At 47.5% G+C, this 20,982-nt stretch overlaps 1 protein-coding gene across 4 annotated transcripts in view; it reads left to right on the forward strand.

Annotated features, from left to right (window-relative positions):
* Positions 1 to 14,482, forward strand: part of CHD6 (chromodomain helicase DNA binding protein 6) — an 853,354-nt gene extending 838,872 nt beyond the window's left edge. For 3 of the 4 annotated variants that reach the window (XM_050806430.1, XM_050806431.1, XM_050806432.1), the window contains 5 exons: positions 19 to 225; positions 1,167 to 1,619; positions 3,276 to 3,467; positions 4,473 to 4,592; positions 11,535 to 14,482. In XM_050806430.1, the coding sequence (XP_050662387.1) occupies positions 19 to 225; positions 1,167 to 1,619; positions 3,276 to 3,467; positions 4,473 to 4,592; positions 11,535 to 12,431 (1,869 nt within the window). In that variant the 3' untranslated portion in view covers positions 12,432 to 14,482. Of the gene's footprint in view, positions 1 to 18; positions 226 to 1,166; positions 1,620 to 1,823; positions 2,171 to 3,275; positions 3,468 to 4,472; positions 4,593 to 11,534 lie in introns of those variants that run through there. The other variant, XM_050806433.1, reaches the window with a different exon arrangement.
* The last annotated feature ends 6,500 nt before the right edge of the window (positions 14,483 to 20,982 follow it).

Here is a 20,982-nt window from a genome sequence, read left to right on the forward strand (position 1 = left end):
CTTTATCCTTTTTTCTAGGACCGCGTGATAATTAACCGCCTAGATAATATCTGCCACGTGGTGTTAAAGGGGAAGTGGCCCTCCAGCCAGCAGTATGAGCCCTCAGGCACACTGCCCACCCCGGTGTTAACCAGCAGTGTTGGTTCTCGAACCAGCCTCTCAGAGCCAGAAGCAGCAGAACACAGCTTCAGCAACGGCGCAGCATTGGCGGCCCAGATTCAGAAGGTGAGCCGGCAGGAATGGAGTGACCACAAAACAGAGAATGGTGGGCATGTTCCACGTCTCAGTTAAGTTCATTCATTCAGCAAATGTTTACTGAGTGGATAGGGGTTTGTTTTACCAAGCCATTAGTGTTGATTGGGGAATTTAGACTTTATCCTGTATGTAGTGGAGAGCTAGTAAAAGTATTGGAGCAGGAGAAGGCATGATGAAAGCAGGGGTTTGCAGCTCACCTAGAGTGGTATACGGCTTGGCTAGGAGGGCCAAGCAGGAAACTGATAAAGAGAAGTTCTAGACCCCAGTTGGTTCAGAGTGGATACAAAGATGGGGGGAACTGACAAAGATGATTCCATGACCAATAAATATATAAGGAAAGGGAAGCATGAATGGAACAGTGTGGTTGACCCTTAGAGAACTGAGCCAACAATGGAAGTTGATAGAAATTAGGGAAATCAAGGCAGGAGTGAGCGTTTTGGTGGGGGTGATGAGTTTTGAGATACATTATTAACATGCTGGTTCTCATGCTCAACTGCACATTGCAGTCAGCTGGGGACCTTGACAAGCTAATGATTCTGATTTAATCAGTCCGGAGTGTGTCCTGGGTACTGGGTTGTTTTAAACTTCCCAGATGATTCTGATGCACAGCTGAAGTTGAGCATTCCTGAGTTATCATCTTGCAACACCAAATGTAGTTCATGGACTAGCAACTTTAGCAGCACCTGGAAATCTGTTTAAAAAGCAGACTCTCAGGCTCTACCTCAGACCCACTGAAGTAGAATCTGCATTTTAACAAGCTGTTCAGGTTTGAGGAGGCCCCGAGTTAGAAGAACTCCTAAAAAGATGATTGGAAATAATATGAGGCCTAGGGAAATTAGGCCTGGAGAAAGAGCTGGCGTGCAGCCACTTGTGTGGCATTCAGACCTCTCTTGCTGTTTGTGTGTTCACAGGAGAGCTTCTTAGCTCCAGTATTCACAAAGGATGAACAAAAGCACAGGCGCCCCTATGAGTTTGAGGTGGAGAGGGATGCAAAGGCTCGGGGCCTGGAGCAGTTCTCTGCCACCCACGGGCACACCCCCATCATCCTCAATGGCTGGCATGGGGAGTCAGCTATGGACCTCTCCTGCTCATCAGAGGGGTCCCCAGGAGCCACATCCCCTTTCCCAGTGAGCACCAGCACCCCTAAGATTGGGGCTATCAGTTCACTTCAGGGAGCCCTTGGCATGGACTTGTCTGGGATTCTGCAAGCTGGCCTGATCCATCCTGTGACCGGACAGATTGTCAATGGAAACCTCAGAAGAGATGATGCGGCCACGAGGAGGCGAAGAGGGAGGCGGAAACATGTTGAAGGAGGGATGGACCTCATCTTTTTGAAGGAGCAAACACTTCAGGCAGGAATCTTGGTGGGTATCGAGGTCATTAGATTAAAAACATTCACGTTTCTACACTGAGAAACAAATCCTTCTTCCTCAGACACAAAATAATTTGTGGATCTTTTATCTCTATTTCAGTTGTCTTGCTTTCTTTCCTCTCATTATAAGATGCCCTCCATCCTCTGTAGAACTAGATAGTTACTAACTCATTAATGGCGCTTAATCTGCTTACAGCCTGGAGAAATGAGCCAGGAGGTCTTGCCATTTCAAATAGGAACAACCCCGCTCCTCCAGGGTTTCAGAAGAGCCACTGTTGACGGCACGGCAGAGCAAGATGGCAGGGTTGAGTGTGCAGCGGCTTTTCTCCGGGGTAGTGAGGCTCTCCGAGACTGGGGTATGGGAGAAAGAACAGGAGTCAGGGCTACCTGAATGTGACCCTGGCTCTTCTGCTTGACTTACTGGGTGACATTGGGCTACAACTGAGCCTCACTTTGCTCCTCTATAAAGTGGGGCAACAGCATCTACCACGGAGGGTTGAAGATTCACGGAGATCATGCTAAGACAGTTTGTTCCAAACTCAAAGGAAATCATTTGCAAACAAAAGAAAAGGTCAGAAACCATATACCTGGCCAAGAGAGATCCCTTTTATGCTTTGTTTGATGCTTAATGTTGTATTTTGGTTTTTCCCATTTACTGGATTTTGAGAATCCATTTTATGTTTTCTTATTTTAAAAGGAATAGTAATAGCTAGTACTTATTGAGTGCCTACTACTTACCATGTTCAAGGCTTTACATGATTATCTTGTTTGTTCCTCACAACCACTCTGAAGATGGGCTTATTATTCCCATTTTATAGATGAGGAAAATAAGGCTTTAAAGCATTAAATAATTTCCCCCAGATTATCCAGCTAGTAAGTGACAAAGCAGGAAACCAAACCAAGGACCTTGTTCTCTAGGGGCTGAGAACTTTACTGCTAAGCCGTATTGCTTGGGTTATGTCTTCCTCTTAGACTTCCAAAGTAATTTGGGAAGCTGAAGTGACACGTCCTTTCCCTGCTCAATCCTGCAAGCTTTTAAGAAGTTCGTTACCTTTTTTAGATGTGCAACACCATAGTTTCTCTATAATGATCATAGAATTCCAGTGGAATGACCAATAAAAATTTTCCCTCTTGTCTTCAGAGTATTTTTTTAATTTATTAATGCAAACACTTATTTAGCATTGACATTGTTACAGACCCTATTATAGGCTTTAGTAAAACAGAGGTAAAACAGGCATTCAAACTATAGAGGGTGAGTAAATTGTGGTATGGCGTTTTCTTTACGTGAGAGAGCTAGGGACAGAGTGCTGTGGGGACAGGAGCTAGAGCAGTGAGTGCTGCCTGGGACAGTGGGCAGTGGTGACAGAGGAGGAAAACTGAATCCGGCAGTCAGGATGGAGTTAAAGTGTACCAAGTGGACAAGAGCGGGAGAGGAGCGCTCAGGTGAAGGGAACACCAAATCACTTGCAAGAGCTTATGTGTGCGTGGGTCAGTGGTATGTGTAGGGTTCTAATTCAGGCGCCCCAGCTGAGTAATATCAGGGTGGAAATAGATGGAGTGATTCAAATAACACCTTACGTGTTTTCTTTTTTTAGAAACTAATTTTCATTCTGTCGTGATTATACATACTCGTTTTTCCTTCATCCAGGAAGTCCATGAAGACCCAGGGCAGGCCACCTTGAGCACCACACACCCTGAGGGGCCAGGGCCTGCCACCTCGGCTCCCGAGCCAGCCACGGCAGCCAGCAGCCAAGCCGAGAAAGCCATTCCCAGCAAGAGTCTGCTTGATTGGCTGAGGCAGCAGGCTGACTACTCCTTAGAAGTTCCCGGCTTCGGGGCAGTAAGTGTTTGTTGGTGCTGCCTGAGATCGCTGTTTACTTCTGCTGACTTGTTGCTATTTTTGATGAAAGCATGCTGAGGGAAACCAGAAAGTTGGGAGCTATTTGGGAGGAATCTGTCAGCTGACAACATCATGTTAAAGGACTTTTGTTTTTAAGTTTAAATTTTGATTAAATTCTCCAGTAATAGAAATGATAGCCCATCTCCAAATACTATGCCAAAAAGTAGACATGCAAAATCCTAAGAGGACAGAACTTGTCCCCCGTCCCCACAAACATTGCCACACGGTATCATAAGCTCATAGAGAAATCTTTAGGTTGCATAAACTTGGCCACCTATGAAAATGTTCCTTTGTATTCTTTTCAAGTTAATACGTTACCATTTGTGGTGGTTGGGGGACTGTCCTTAGTTTTATGGTTACTCTGCTTTGGGACATTCCCTTCAAATTACCTTACTGCCTTTGTCCTAAGTCCCTCAGACTAGACATTTTTGGGAGAGGACTCTTGAGCACGATGTCTTTTTTGGTTTTTCTCTTCTCACTTGCTCACCTACCTCACCACCGTCTTTGTCCTGGATGCACCTAACTATTAAGATACATATGTAGAGAGCACACAAGAAGAGGAGAACACGTTCACAGATGCGCACCCTCCAGAGACAGGTGAAACCAGCCAGGCAAGTAGCAGTGACGAGAGAATCCAAGGAAACGATCAAGAGGAAAAGGCCAGGGATTAACAGGGCCCTGGCAGCCTGGTGAATTGGCTCATGTGTTCTAGTCTGGAGGGCTGGGGGCCCACACAGCCTGTTTTCCAGCTTACTGTAGGAACACTGGTGCTTCAGGAGAGAAAGCCCAGGTGAGGCCAGGTAGCTATTTCCTTTAGTTTAACCTGGCCAGCTCCTGTGCAGCCAGCCATTGAAGAGAATAGCAAAACCAGTTGAAAGGCATCAGCCTCATCAGAAGAATCTGGGATAGCGAGTTTTGTAATGTTGGTCTCCGTTTTCATCCTAGAATTTTTCAGACAAACCAAAGCAGAGGAGGCCACGCTGTAAGGAACCTGGAAAATTAGATGTCAGCTCTCTGAGTGGGGAAGAGAGGGTTCCTGCCGTCCCCAAGGAGCCAGGACTGAGGGTAAGGAAGAAGGCCACGTGAGTGTGGGGCCAGGAGGACCATCCTGGTTGAGCCATGCCTTATACACTTGAGAGAAAGCCCCAGCTGGGAAGGGGTTCGCTGGGAGACGTCTTTCAAGAGGACTAGAAGCCAGCACAGGAAGTTGATTAGCAGCAAGAAATGGTGCTGTGGCATTTTTGAGCACTCTGTGACTCCCAGTGGTCATTTGTTTTCAACCCTTACCTCCAGAATTGTTTGTTAAACCATTGCCAAAGCTTGGGTTTGTGTTTTGTTTCTCCTGTGTGCAGAATTACAAGGGGAAAGAAATTTTAACCTTTGTTAGTGAACAAAATTCATTATTGGAAGTTTTCATTTCCTAATTTAGGTTTTTATGGCTACCGTTTAAGACATTTCTTCCTAGTCCGGCCTCACTGGCAATGAAAAACAGCTGACTCTAAGCACTACCCCTTTCCTGTTATAGCATCATGAGACTGGAAGGGACTTCAAAGACTTCTGCAGAATACTTCTAGTATAACGAATCCGAGTTAATTATAGTTTACAGATTAGTACAAATTTGGACTACAAAAGTCATAACCTCTAGGGGGCGGTAACAACATTTCAAGTTGAAAATGTGTTGAGCTTGGGCAAATTATATATAAATGTGCTTTTAACCTCCTAAAAACACTTTCTGCCCGAATAGGGAGCTTCTGAAGATCCTCGTGGGGACTATTGCTTTTCCCAGGTTGTTCCATAAACTCAAGCTTTCCTGAATGCCTTCTCTTAAGTACTCTGCCAGCTACATCTTTCCTGGAGTAGGAATTCCCTTCTCGGTGGGATTGCTTGAATGTGATTTCTTTTTATAGCTCCAAAAGACCGCCCACCCTAGTCATTTCCTCCTGGTGCAGAAAGAGGTTGGCATTTAATGTTCTCAGGGAGCTTGTTCCAGAGTTTGTCACCTGGATTACCGCTGGTCTAGTAGCCCCACCAGTGGCCATTGCTCATCTCCATCTGCTACCACAGCCCCTTTGAGGGGGGACTTGGACCCTAGACAGTTTGTCACGTTGGAGAAGCTGCTCTTTTTTTCCCCTCTTGCTTTAGTCTCAGAAAATGTCCCTTCCACCCTTTTCTTAGGATTCTCCGCCCACTTTCTTTTCACCTGCAGCAGTATGAGTTGGTTCACCTTTGTTTGTGTCCCCTCTGTCTTTCCTCGCCCCTTCACACTGCCTCCCACCTTCTCCTTTTGTCTCGGCGCACGGTGTCTCAGATACGCCGTCAAGGGAAGACCTCCAATTCTTGCTTTGTTGTAGTCTCTGAGTTCTTGCTTTAGAGATGTGTCAGGAAGAGCCACGTAGTTCCCCCTTGGCTTGCTTGTTTCTTTCTCCATGTCTAACAGTTTCCCTCATGTTCCTTGGAAACTAATGTTCATCCCTCCCTACAGATGCTGACCCTTTGCCAGAAAACCCATCTCTAAGCTGTTCTTGCAAGCCAGCCTCTTCCCAGAGATGTGTTAGCCTCCTTTGTTAAATAAACACACTCCCTGCCTCGGAGGTCCTTTTCCTGCAGTAAGGCAAGAACAAGACCTCAGGCAGCTCAGCCTTCCCAGCCGGGGCACCCGTGTATCTCCTGCAGCTCCTCTTGGAACAGGGCCTTCTAGGGTGCACTGTACTCTTTATCTTTGCCATAGATACTTAGTCCATTCAGGCTACCATAACACAATACTGAGGGGCTTATAAGCAACAGAAATTTATTTCTCACAGTTCCGGAGACCCAAATGTCCAAGGTCAAGGTACTGACAGGTCAAGGCACTGGCAGATTGGGTGTCTGGTGAGGCCCCATACCACATCATCCAGACAGATGTCTTCTCACTGTGCCCTCTCATGGAGGAAGGGACCGCCAGCTCTCATGAGGTTACTGGCCGGGCGCGGTGGCTCAAGCCTGTAATCCCAGCACTTTGGGAGGCCGAGACGGGCAGATCACAAGGTCAGGAGATCAAGACCATCCTGGCTAACATGGTGAAACCCCATCTCTACTAAAAAATACAAAAAACTAGCCGGGTGAGGTGGTGGGCGCCTGTAGTCCCAGCTACTCAGGAGGCTGAGGCAGGAGAATGGCGTAAACCCGGGAGGCAGAGCTTGCAGTGAGCTGAGATCCGGCCACTGCAGTCCAGCCTGGGTGACAGAGCGAGACTCCGTCTCAAAATAATAATAATAATAATAATGTCACTAATTCCATTCATAAAGGCTCAGCCCCTATGACCTGATCACCACCCTAAACCCCCTGCATCCTATTACCATCACCTTGGGGCACAGGATTTCAACATAGGAATCTGAAGGGACACAAACATTTACAGCAGAAACCCTACCCCTCTTTTTAGAAATAGATTTAAATCTCACAAGGAATTCCTCCTCCCTTCCTTCGAGCTCACATGGCCCTTCTGCCGTATGCGCTGTGGTTTGGATGGGTGGTGTCCACAGAATTATCATAGCACAGGCTGCATGGAAGGTTGTGGGATTCAATTTTTAATGCCAGTACCTACTGGTTACTCATTAAATATATGTATACACACACATATACTTAATATAGTTTATATATGTAAGTTACATATGTATATATTGGTTTTACCTATATGTGTATAGTTTTGGGGTTTTGCTGGGCCATTTGACAGTAAGTTGCAGACATGACATATCACCCCTAAATACTTTAGCATGCATCTCATAAAGAACATTTTCCTGCATAATTATTGCTATTATTACATGTACATATTAATAATACCTGTTACCTAGTCTATATTCAGATTCCACCAGTTATCCTAAAAATGTCTTTAGAGCTGGTTTCTGTTGTGTTCTGGTTTGGTTTTAGGATTTTTAAATGAAGAGCCACACATCGCATTTCGTTGTTAGGTCTCTTTTCACCCAGCACGTATTTGTTGGACGAATGTACTAACCTTCGGAGAAGAAAGGAAGCTCCGGTCACCACCTTCTTTTAACTCCACCCAGAGTTAAGTTTTAGAGTTGGAGTAACGCTACCATGCATTGATGAGGATGTTCTTGGGCTGGATGCCTGTGCAATTAGATAGAAAGCAGATTTGCCTCCAGTGTGCTTGAACATAAGGAAGCTCCTTTTCCTTGTTCTCTTTGCCCCCTACGCAGGCCTTTCCTGGAAGGGGAAGCAGGTTTGCTCCCAGGGTATAATTACCGGGAGGGAGAGCTGCCAAAGCCCGCCTGGCCGCTGTGTGTGGTCGCCGCACTGCTGGGAGGGGCACCTGACTGGGGTGGGCAGCAGCTGGTGGCTGGGGTGACTCCTCCACAGGTCGTGGTTAAAGCTGACTTCCTTTGCCAGCACTCTTGTTCTGCTGCAAATGAAGAGCGTTCTCTTTATCCTCGGGGCCTTTCTGCTGCTATTCTCCACATCTAGAGGGGAAGAAAGATCAGCTTGTGCCTTCTAAGCAAGTTCTCATTTCTGAAAGGACCCACCATTCTCTCTACACCCATGGTTCTCAGCAAGGGCAGAGGAAGGATGCTTTTGACATCCCATATCCTGAGAGTGCTATTTGCACTTACTGGGCCAGGGCCAAGGTGGCGAAAGGTCCTTTGGGGCATAGACTGGTCCTAGATACCCTGAGGAGGGTCTCAAAGCATGTTAAAGAAGACCTGATTATAGCAGATACCTTGAAAATAAGAAGGAGGCACCATTCATCTAGTGCTGGGCTTGTTTTCTTCCTAACAGAAAGAGTTCTGAGATGGAATATGCCCCTCTCGCTGGAGAGTTATGAGGGCACATTTGTGGATGTACAGGAAAGACACTCCCCAGCATCTTTCTGTCGGTTGTGGGTAGGCTACAGGAAGAGGGCTTGGAAAGGTGTGTGGTCAAGTTGTGGTTACCCTGGCTGAAGCACCCTGGGCTGTGGTGCCATGCCAGCAAGGGCCTGAGACTGCTGTGTAGACAGAGTGGCTGGCCCAGAATGAGGCGATTTGCATTGATGAGCTCAAGACAGACTGGTGAGAAATTATCCTTTTAGCCTGGCCCCGATCCATCAAGTCCTACTGTCTCTCTTGAGAAATAGGAACCAGCCAGGAATTGCTTCCCCAGTGATCCTCCCTAGAGCCAGAGGGGCAGTTGCCAGCCTAGCACATTGCAAGTGGCAGGTCATGCTGGGAAGAAGAGAGGGTGTGGTGTGCTGTGGAAAGAGGCCTGGGCTGGGAACCACAGGGCCTGTGTTCTCGCCTGCTATGTCCCTGACCAACTGTACCCTGCCCACCCCCACCCCCACCCCCACTTGTGAAAACGAAGGGGACTAAATATAACAGTTTCAGGGATTTCTTCCAGCCCTGTGATGCAAACCAAGGCTTTTTGAGAAGAACTTTCTTAAAGTTGCCATCATAAAGCTTTTTTGTCTATGATGAACTGGGGTTTTATATATATTCTTGGGAAACTGAAGGACAGGTGTAGGAGTTCAAAAAATATTTCTGGGGACTCAGAAACATTCAGATATGCACATTTTCACACACCTATGAACCTGTAAATTCTCTGTAAAGCAGGCATGATGATAGTACTGACTCCACAGGGCTGATTCACTGATTGGTTGAGACGCTGCTGGAGCCCTCCGTACAGTGCCTGACACGTGATCAGTGCTTCCTCATGGCGTCTCGCACTCTTCTGCTGCTCATCCTCTTATCACCACCGCCTTCCCTGCTGCCTCCGACAGCCGTTCCCCTCGCTGCTGAGTGCCCACTGCCGCGGGAACCAACACAGTCCAGCTGCTGCTCATTTGGGGCCCACCACACACATGTGTCCTTACAGCCCATGAGAACCTGAAACCAGTGCCACCAACTAAGGTTACAGCTGCCCCTTAAATAAAAATCTGGTGGGTCTTCCAAGGATTTGCTTCTTTCATAGTTTATGGAGAAGAGAGGCAGTGAAAAAAATGGGAAATGCCAGGGCTGCCGAATTAAAGTTAAAAGTAGGTGCCCTTAGGCAGATTGTAAATAGATTTCTTAACTGCCCTCAGGCCTGGTGGCAAGTCTCAGCCCAGAGATATCCTCAGCTTCCGTGGCTTCTTTCTCTATGTTCTGTGGGGTTTTTTCGGTCATTCTGGTGTCTCTTGGTGAGACCTGCACCTCCTTTCTCACCCCAAGAGTGTGCCCCATTGAGAGGTACAGCCAGATCCCTGCCTCTGATTCCCACAGACAAGGAGGCTGTGGGCTGATGGAGCCTCAGCTGCTGCTTGTCACATCACCACCCCCGACTCTGCAGACTCTAGTGGAAGGGAAGGTATTCCAAAGGAGAATCCTGCAAAGGCCGCAGGCGCAGCCCAAGGAGTTGCCTCAGCAGCCCAGAGGCCTCACCCCTCACTGTTGAGCTCTCCTGCCTCATGCTGCTCCGTAGGCTCCACATTCCAGCCTTGATGGTGATCATTGACCTCAGTGGAATCCAGTGTGACAAGATCCATTGAGGCCACTGTGAACATGTTGCTTCACCATTGCTGTAATCAAAGGGAAGGGGATAAAACAGCACTGCCTTTGTAGCAGGAACCGTAAGAAGAAGATGCCCAGGCAGTCAGGGAGGTGCCAGCAGGGGAGGGCTTTGTCCTCACACTGTACACCTCCTCTGTGTGAGGAAACTCTGAGACTGCTCAACTGCACAAGTACAGTTCACCTTTTTTCATACCATGGGCATGTACTACTTGATAAACTAGCTGATAGCAGTGAGGTGTGGAGGGCAATCAAAAGAGAGAAAGGCATGCAGTTCTCCAGGGGCGCAGGGCCTGCGGCACTAAGTCCTGAAAGAAATCGCTCCCCATCTGTAGGGAAGAAATTCTCTCTCTCTCTAGGGATTATAAATTCAGAGAAAGATCCATTGTAATTGCAGTGGTTTGTTTACGCTCCAGGGACCAGGTTCCTGGCTGCATCCTCTCTGCCCTGCAGAGCTCCTGAGCTCCACTCTCAAGAAGAAGGGTGTGGGGCCGCAGCCTGCGCCTCCCTCTCCACGTGCTGCCTCCCCTGTGATTCTGTGCAGCTCAGCCGTCCTGATGGGTTATGGGAATGTCCAGTGCAGGTGCCAGATTACCCGTGTTGAGGGCCCTGGTCCTGTCACAGTGTGGTCCACATGGAGCAGAAGTGCTTTACTGCAGAGCTCTCTGCTAATTAAGAAAATTGGAGAGCGAACCTCCAAATAGAGAAAAAATAGATGGTCTCCCTTAGGGAGAACATGACTTATTTTAGTGGCAGTTTCCCCAACAATGTTCAAGAAGTCCTTCATTTCTTCAACAAGCATGTACACATCCCATTGTATTCAGAGAGGGGTGGGGCATACACACAATAAATAAATAATGTGCCATTAGCAAGCACTGCTTCCTATGGATCAGGTAATGTGTTAAACCCGTCACTTTCAGCAACTCTAAAGATAGCTGCCATTGTCCTTTTTTACTTAAACTCAGAGGCTAACTGACATGTCTTGAGTCCCACAGCTAGGAGGTTGCCGTCAGGATTTAAACTCGGGTCTGTCTGGCTTCAAAACCCTGTCTTACATATTCTTTGTTGCTTCAGTGAAAACCTGTGTCAGGAGGAAGGCAAGCGTTGGGATCTGGTGAAGGGGTCTCAGCCACAATAGTCTCACCGAGAACTAGGGCACTTTTAGTGCTTTCTCCAGCTCCCCACTCTCTTCTGCCAGCTTCTCACAGGCTGGATGCCACTTTTGCCAGTCAGCATGTTGGAATTACCACTGGGCAGTGACAGGTGCCCTACTTGTGCCCATGCCACAAAATGCTGTCAGCTGCTGAGGGAGAAGCCTGTCAGGTACAGTCAGGCCGGAGAGCTGCACAAGTAGGCGGGAGGTGCTCCTTTTCCTGGGAACCCTTCGTGCAGCTGGAGACAGGCCAGGCCAGTGCAGAGCCCTGGTCGTCACCCTCAGCTGACCACCTGCCATCCTGTTGCCTCAGCATTTTGTGTTTCTTTGTTTTTCCAGGGGTTTCTTCCAGAAAACAAGTTCAATCACACCCTGGGTGAGCCTGTTCTTCGAGATACGGGCCCCCGCAGGAGGGGGAGGCGGCCTCGGAGCGAGCTCCTGAAGGCTCCTTCCATTGTGGCAGACTCTCCCTCTGGAATGGGGCCGCTGTTCATGAATGGACTGATTGCTGGGATGGACCTGGTAGGACTTCAGAACATGAGAAATATGCCAGGCATCCCCCTCACCGGGCTGGTGGGGTTTCCAGCTGGCTTTGCCACGATGCCAACGGGTGAAGAGGTCAAAAGTACCCTGAGCATGCTGCCCATGATGCTGCCGGGCATGGCTGCTGTGCCCCAGATGTTTGGTGTTGGGGGACTCCTCAGTCCACCCATGGCAACCACCTGCACTTCCACTGCTCCGGCGTCTCTGTCAAGCACAACTAAAAGTGGTACGGCAGTGACTGAAAAGACTGCGGGAGACAAGCCGAGTAGCCATGATGTGAAAACAGACACTTTAGCTGAGGATAAGCCTGGTCCAGGTCCATTTTCTGATCAGTCTGAACCTGCAATAACTACTAGTAGTCCTGTGGCTTTTAACCCATTTCTCATCCCCGGAGTATCTCCTGGACTCATTTACCCGTCCATGTTCCTCTCCCCTGGTATGGGCATGGCTCTGCCAGCCATGCAGCAGGCCAGACACTCGGAAATAGTAGGCCTGGAGAGCCAAAAGAGGAAGAAGAAGAAGACAAAGGGGGACAACCCCAACTCCCACCCAGAGCCTGCTCCCAGCTGCGAAAGGGAGCCCAGCAGTGATGAGAACTGTGCCGAACCCAGTGCCCTTTTGCCTGCAGAGAGAGAACATGTGGCACAGGCTGGGGAGGGGGCACTCAAAGACTCCAGCAACGACACCAATTAGAACTTTTTTCATTTAAGAAATTATTGTGACTTGTAAGTTTCTTATCCCATAAAGGTTTGTTACTTCCCTCACTTCACCTCCATAAGAACCTGTGTTTCCATAAGTAAGATGACCTACCTGATTTCCTGTCTGAGAACTATGGTAACAGATGTTAATAGTTGCAGGGTCTCACCACTCCATTAGATAAGTGTTGTCTACCTAGTCTAGGAGGCACAGAATTCGCATTCTGTTCATCCCGTTCATTCCAGCAATCGTAGCTAATACAGTACTTGGTGACGCGCCCACCCCCTTCTCTTCCAAGTTTCCCACTCACTCAAGGAGGAAAAATGGCAAAAGAAAGCTGTCTAGGGATTTACCATTGAAGGGCTGAAGAACAGAGACAAAGAGGAGCTCTTTTTCTATGAGCTGGGTTGCACAGGAGGAATGTCACAGGGAACCAAAAAGCACAGAAAAAGGAAGTGCTGGTGCATATTTTTTAGTTAAAATAATTCCCTATTTTATCATGATTCTTAAGTGAGTAGTATAGACAGAAGCATATAACTAATGGTTGAAAATACATATATTCATTTCTTTATAAAAAACAAAAACCTTACTGGTAGTAATGTAATTTCCCCCTTCATGGTTTTTCAGACACCTGCAGCGAGAAGAAATACTGACTGACTAGGCATTATTTTCTATACATCCCTCTCCCCAGTGAAAAGATGCCTCTCGCTGCAAAAAAGCTTTACCCACCATGAGTTATTGCTGGCGACGGGGGTGGGGCCAGGACCCGCGGTCCGTAGAGCTCCACATTGCTTCACACACACACAGCTGGCGCTCTGCTCCCACCTGGTTCGCTCACAGATTTCTTAGCCATTAATTTGCCTCTCTGTGTTTAAAGAGCACCAGGACCGAATGGATTTTCACTTGAGGCTTTCCTTCACCAATAAGGCTCTTTCTGGAGCCTGCAAGACAGTTGCCCAACACTTTGACACTTGCTAGTAGGTCCTTTGATCAGGAATGTCTGAGGCTGTCAGATGTGTGCCATCCTTTATAATACAGCTGTGAAAAGTTACTTCTCCATTAATTTCTCCATTCTGTTTATATCTTACAGTTGGACCCAAATCCCAAATTATCAGTTAATCGAAACTATGTTGCAAGTCAACATTATTTTCTCTTCCTCAGCTTCTCCTTGTTTAGGAACTGAGAAAGAACCTGCCTAAGCAGCACTTCCCCATGTCCTTTCGCCTTCGTGTTAACGTCCCTTCTAATGGTCTCACTCTTCACAGGTAGTTCACACTCTAAGACTTGAAGTAAGCTCATGGTTCAGTACTCTGGGGGCGCAGGGCTGCGCAGGACCCTTGGAAATGTTGCAAGTGTTACTAGTACCAGTTTCACTTTTCGTTGTCACAATTTACTGTATTTTTTACTTTTTCTGTTACAGTTTTGCTAATTTATCAGAAGGTCCAAAAGTTTGACATAACTATTTCATTTTGCATTATTTATTTATGATGCTTTTGTCATTGTCTTTTATACATTTGGGATTATAAATTATGTAAATGTTAAAATGAGCATCTCAAAGAAGTCTGTTAAATCATGATTGAAAATGTCAATCAGATGTATCTTCAAAAAGTGGAGTCCCAGTTTTATGAATCTGATATAAACCAGAAATTCTATAACCAATCACAGAAGAATCCAGTAATTGAACAAATCCTATTTAATGACATCCTTGTAGCATAGATGGTCTATAATGCTGACCACAGATTTCTTAGAAATGCTGCTCTCTCTATTTAACTAACATTTTGTTCAGTTTTGCCTCCAGTGGAAGCAGAAAGGGTTTTTTCAGCTGTTAAATCCTAAAAATCAATATAATTTATTTATGTAAAAAAATAACTCAATCAATATATTTTTGAACCTTTTAAGTACTAATTTTCTTTTTATCAAGTAGAAAAAAAAAATGTATTTGCCCTAAATCCTTAAAATACAAATGCTATAAAAATTCCTGTATCTTGAAAGCCTTACTGCAAATGAGTATTATAGACATCCAGCAGAGTCTGGTTTTCTTTGTTGTCGTTGTGTTGTTGTTGTTTTGTATGGAAAAGCTGCTTTCCCCGGGTTCCACTTATAACCTCCAGTAGGTCACAGGGTTCAATGTGGATCTGACTTAAAAACCCACCAGCATGCTCAAACCCTTGTTATACCTTATCGAATCTGTATGTTAACTCTCTGGGTGTTTAGGCTTCTATTTGACTGCTGTTGTGACCCTGTTTGCAAAATGAAAATGACACTCTGTGGATTATTTGCTCTGTAAGGCACAAGTGCTTCTTATGATTATTTTGACGTTTCCAAGAGCAAAAGCCAAATTTAAACTCTTCAGCAAACTTGAGCCTTTTCATCTAATTCCATGTCACTCACAGCCATAATTTTTCTTGATCATTCTTCACCCCATGTCTTACATAATAAATTGTGGTCTTGATCCTGGATTTAAAAACAAAAAAAAAGTTTAAAAGTCACATTTGTATTTGAGGAATTCAGTGGCACTTGGGTGTCTCTTGCTGCCTGGGGCATTTATGAGTGCATGGTATGCCCACTGTCTTTCCAAGGTGTCCGATCCGTGCTGGGCACCCTATGGAGGACTTGTTGAATATTCATCATGAGGGTTGACTTGGCCTGTCTCTCGACCAACTGACCAGAACACCTGGTTAAAACATGCCCTAGAAGGGAGTCGGGGGTGGGCGAGGTGGCTCACGCCTATAATCCCAGCACTTTGGGAGGCCAAGGTAGGCGGATCACATAAGATCAGGAGTTTGAGACCAGCCTGGCCAACATGGTGAAACCCCGTCTCTACTGAAGATACAAAAATTAACTGGGCATGGTGGCGGGCACCTGTAATCCCAGCTACTCGTTAAGCTGAGGCAGGAGAATCACTTAAACCTGGGAGGCAGAGATTGCAGTGAGCCGAGATCGTGCCACTGCACTCCAGCCTGGGCAACAGTGAGGTTCCATCTCAAGAAAAAAAGAAAGAGTTGGCAGCACAGCATCCTGCTCCACAGACTCGAGGCCTGAACGCTCTCAGCTGGTACATCCCCAGCGCCACTTCTTAAGCTCCATACCGAGAGTCCCACCTCAATCACACACCTGCAATGTATGGGGGAACTAGACTTGAGTGGGTTAGAGTAGGTTCATAAAACACAGGACCACCAGGGTAGCTGAAATTCTCAAGGTTTTTCAGAACTCTGTGCTCCTGAGCCTGGTGTCTCAACCCCAAAAGGGGTGAGTCAGAAGTTATCAATGAGGCTGGCAGGAAAGTGCCACAGCCTCTTTGAAGGCTGAGCAAGAGACTGACCCAGCCTCATCTTGTTGGCTCCCAACTAAACACCACCAGATGCGTGCAAGAATGGCCTGGAGCATGGATGGGCATTGTTACAGTAAGGCCTTAGGTGTTACAGGCCTCTAATCAAGACATAGGGAGCCCTCATAACAACTTAAACAGAAGAAGTAGTAAAGAGTCTTGGTTTCATTTTTTACCTAAAACCCTGTCCCAGGAAATACTACCTTGTACAAGGGCAGAATAGGAATAGTTGGTTCAGCACACTGGACTACTGTTGGTGTGTGTTTGCCATTAGTGACCTCATTTGTCCTCACTGCATCTTGGGCACTGGGTAGAGGGATGCCAACATCGAATTTGCCTCCTGAAAACTAGCAGAGAGACTGCCAAAGCTACCTTGTCAATCCTGAACAGCAGAGCTGGGCTAGACCCCGCAGTCCCACCAGCTGGGGAGACGGCACCCTAATTTTGCCTTTCGTGGTAACAGTCTGGGGCCTCTATCTCAGAAACCAAAACTGAGTGAAGAAATTACACTCAGAAAAATTGGCACTAGGAAAAACAGAACACTCAAATAAGTGTCACACCCTCTGGAAAACTCGATGCTAGATTCATTTACACCAAATTGCTTAAATGGCCTCTTGTAGGAAGTATTGTTCATTTGCCTCTTCTGGAAACCACAGGATTTCTTTCTTAGGTCAGAAGTAGAGTTCACCCAGCCCAGTAATTGGGATCTTGGCTGCCTAGTGGCGGACATTGTGGCCACTTTCATAATCCTAACTCAACAAGGTATCTGTGGGATGAAGTAGGGAATAGGGGAAAGGGTGAGTTCAATGCTGGCTGCTTCTGGGAAGTTGTTTTATGAGGTCGATTTGGACATGAAGTCTGAGCATGGCTGCGACAAGTTGGTGCCTCCTAGACGGCCTTGGGGTTTGAGTTCTGGCTCAGCCCAAGCCTTGGAGGACAATGGGAAGAACTAGAATGAGAGCCAGTTGTGGGGGAGGAACAGCCACTTGGAACACCCTTCTCCAAGTCTGTTTCCTCATCTGTAAAATGGGGATAATGATAATTTGCACTAATAGGGCTGTTGATGGGGTTCATTGAAATGATCAGTCTTTGTTTATTTTTGTTTTTTTGAGACAGAGTTTCGCTCTTGTTGCCCAGTGCGATGGTGCAATCTCGGCTCACTGCAACCTCTGCCTCCTGGGTTCAAGCGATTTTCCTGCCTCAGCCTCCTGAGTAGCTGGGATTACAGGCACCCACCATCACACCCGGCTAATTTTGTATTTTTAGTAGAGACAGGGTTTCTCCATGTTGGTCAGGCTGATCTCAAATCCCCAACGTCAGGTGATCCGCCCGCCTCGGCCTCCCGAAGTGCTGGGATGACAGGCGTGAGCCACTGGCCCAATCAATCAGATTCTTAATACTGCTGATTCTTTTGAGTCATAGGTCTTTTACTCCTTCTGGATAGCCAGCAAGAGAATTTACCAGTCTCACTGGAAAAGTAGGATAAGGAAGGGGCAAGGAAGAGCTTGTTCCAAGTCCCAAGGCAAGTACAGAGTGGATCTGGGATTGGGTTCAGAGCACTGCGGGAAACCAGCTTTCTGTCCTGCCCACAGGAAAGAAGGGTTTTCTGCATGAGCCCGTTGTGCTGGGTGGACTAGAGGGATGTGGGGACTGTTTTGGGGCTGGGGAACAGGAAGGTTCATGGGTTTGTGGAGCCTTCCTCAGTGTAGGAATGCCAGCTTTAGGAGGGAAAGTTAACACCCAGTTAAATTTTAATTCCATGTAAACATTTTTTAGAGTAAGTATATCCCATACAGTATTTGGTATATGCACTTTTTTAAATTTTCCTTTTTTAAATTTATTTAAATATTTTTGGCTGAGTGCGGTGGCCCACCATGTAATTCCAGCACTTTGGAGGCTGAGCGGGGAGGATCACTTGAATCCAGGAGTTTGAGCCTGGGCAACATAAGGAGTCCTCATCTCTACAAAAAATATTTTGAAAACTTAGCCAGGCATGATAGTGTGTGCCTATTGTCCTTGCTACTCAGGAGGCTGAGGTGGGAGGATCGCTTGAGTCCAGGAGGTTGAGGCTGCAGGAAGCTGTGATCACAACACTACACTTCAGCCTGGCCAGCAGAGCCAGACCCTGTCTCTAAAAAACAAAATGCAACCTCAAAACTCCCAGGCTTAAGTGATGCCCCCTCCTCAGCCTCTGGAGTAGCTGGGACCACAGGCATGAGCCACCATGCCCAGCTAATTTTTTATCTTTTGTAGAGATGGGATCTTGATATGTTGCCCTAGCTGGTCTCAAACTCCTGGCCTCAAGCAATCCTCCCACCTCAGCCTCCCAAAGCGCTGGGATTACAGGCATGAGCCACCACCCCCAGCCTAAAAAACTTTATTGTTTATCTGGAACTCAAATTTAACCAGACATCCTGTATTTTATCTGGTAACCTTACTTAGTAGCAATAGTGTGCTATTTACTAGGCACTTCCTGTGAGTAGGATTTGTTCTATGTATGTTATGGCCAAATTCTTAATCCCCACAATAACCCTATGAGGTTGTCCTCATACATACAAGGAAACAGGCCCAGGCCTAAAGAAGCTAAGTAACTTGCCCAATCATCCAGCTGGAAAATGTCAGGGCTGGGCTTCGGGAACTCAGAAGGAGTAAACCCAGAACTGTAAACTGAGCAGGAGGGGAGCCAGGATGGGCATCTTTAGTCTGAGGCTTGGAGCAGGCCATCCCTCTAGAGTGCAGCTTCATAAAATAGCACTAAGCGCAAATGATGAGCAAGGGGAGAGAGGTTGCTCTGGCCCTTGCTGCCCTTGGGCTGCAGCTACCATCCCTGAGGCCAGTGGGGAGGCAGTTAGCCTCAGTTTTTCCTTCCCATCCCTGCTGTGCTGGTGTTGGGAGGCCTCTGAGCTGGGGCTTATCCTAGGGAGTGTCTAAGTGCTTGGACTCACCAGCCCAGGGCCAAGGAGCCCCGTGAGAAGCAGTGTCCAATCTTGGAAGGTGGAAAGAAGGATGGCAGGGGGTAGGACAACTGTTCGGCTAGAATGGCCTGGGGAAAAGGATGGGGGAGCTGACCAGGGAGGGGAAGAGGCACATCTCACCCACCCATACGCTGGCCATGACCTTCCTCCTACCCAGGGAAGCTCAGCCACGTGCACCACTAAAGGTGGCCACAGCACTGCTTAGTCAATACCTACTCTGCAGGCCACTGTGCAGGCCTTCTGTGAGCTCATTCCAAAACATGTTCTCCAGGAGGACCAGGTTCAGGTGGGTTGTCACCTGCCTTCAGTGGCACAACTCATGAGGAAGAACAAGAATTTAGAGATGGGTCTGATTCCAAAATCTAGTGTTCTTGCACAGGCATTGGCTTTGCATGTGGAGCCACAGGCCCAACACACTTTCTTCCCGGGGTGGAGTCAGAGCTACGGCCCACAAGCCAAGAACCAGGACTCACATTTATAAATAATTGGACAATCAAAGGGAAATATTTCATGACCATAAAAATGATCCCCTCATGCCTGTAATCCCAGCACTTTGGGAGGCCGAGACGGGTGGACCACGAGGTCAGGAGATCGAGACCATCCTGGCTAACACGGTGAAACCCTGTCTCTACTAAAAATACAAAAGATTAGCCAGGCATGGTGGCAGGAGGCTAATCGGGAGGCTGAGGCAGGAGAATGGCGTGAACCCAGGAGGCGGAGCTTGCAGCGAGCCGAGATCGCGCCACTGCTCTCCAGCCTGGGCGAAAGAGCGAGACTCCGTCTCAAAAAAAAAAAAAAAAAAAAAATCCCAAATCCAAATTCCAGTGGCCGTAAATAAAGTTTTATTGAACACAGCTATACTCAAAGCTGCTTTTGGGCTATGACAGCAGTAGTCACAGAGACCACACAGCCTGCAAAGTCTAAAATATTTATTATACTGTCTGATCCTTTGCAGAAAACGTTTGTCGATCCCCATCCTGCAACATCAATTTTATTCATAGATTCAATGCAAAAACTCATTAAAAGTACTTCATATGGCCAGGCGCAGTGGCTCACGCCTGTAATCCCAGCCCTTTGGGAGGCCAAGGCGGGTGGATCACCTGAGGTCAGTAGTTTGAGACCAGCCTGGCCAACATGGCAAAAGCCCACCTCTGCTAAAAATACAAAAATTAGCCAGGTGTGTTGGTAGGTGCCTATAATCCCAGCTACTTGGGAGGCTGAAGCAGGAGAATTACTTGAACCCAGGAGGCAGAGGTTGTAGTGACCCGAGATAGCACCATTGCACTCCAGCCTGGGCAACACAGCGAGACTCCATCCCAAAAAATACATATATATGTATGTATATTTCATATTAACGCAAACATGGTTTTGTATAAAAGTGAATCACATAGTGGAATATAAGATTCATGTCTACTTTTGAGATAAAATGCTTCCAAGAAGCCCTCGGCTTTGGGCATGCTTCTTGAGGGCCAGCCTCCAAACCCGAGGGGATACTTTCACTTTGGAGGAAACACTGGAGCTGCCCTGTCCCCCTCCCCTCTTCACACGGAGCCTTTTTTGGTTGTTTTTGTTTTTTTGAGACAAGGTCTCCCTCTGTCACCCAGGCTGGAGTGCAGTGGTGTGATCACAGCTCACTGCAGCCTCGAACTCCTGGGCTCAAGCGATCCTCCTGCCTCGAGAGTGACTGTCCTGTTCCCCACTGAGATGTCCAGCTGGCTCTCAGAAGCAGGACACTAGGACAGGCTCAAGAGTCCAGGTCGACGCGGTGCTGTGGCCAGACTGAAGCAGCTTTGCCACGTCCCCCTGGTCTCATCCACCATCAGGCCCCTGCTGGCCGTGTGTGCCTGTTCCCCCTCAGGATGACAACTTGGCCTCACCTTTCTCTGTATGCAGCACCTTGAGGCTCTTTGAAAATCCTCAGGGACTCCCAAAGCCTGTGTGGGTCAGGAGAGCCGGGCCAAGGAAGGTCCATGCTGCACAGGGCAGGCAAGGACTCAGCACTGCTGGGTGTTTAGACTGTTTCCTGGCTCAGACCAAGAAAACTCTAAACTCTGTAGACACAGCTCCCAACTCCCACCCACTCCCCACTCCAGCTCTGACCCAGGCTTTTCCATTCACAGATCCCAGACTTTCCAGACCGGCAAAGAGCCCGGAGGCCAAAGCCTGGTGAGTGCCTTGGGCAGGGGCTGGGGGTGGGGCGGCGGATTGTACAAGGCTGAGGAAAGCCCCCAACCCCCCTTGGGCC

This window comes from Macaca thibetana, chromosome 10, assembly GCF_024542745.1.
Source record: "Macaca thibetana thibetana isolate TM-01 chromosome 10, ASM2454274v1, whole genome shotgun sequence".
In the NCBI taxonomy this organism is placed as follows: domain Eukaryota; kingdom Metazoa; phylum Chordata; class Mammalia; order Primates; family Cercopithecidae; genus Macaca; species Macaca thibetana.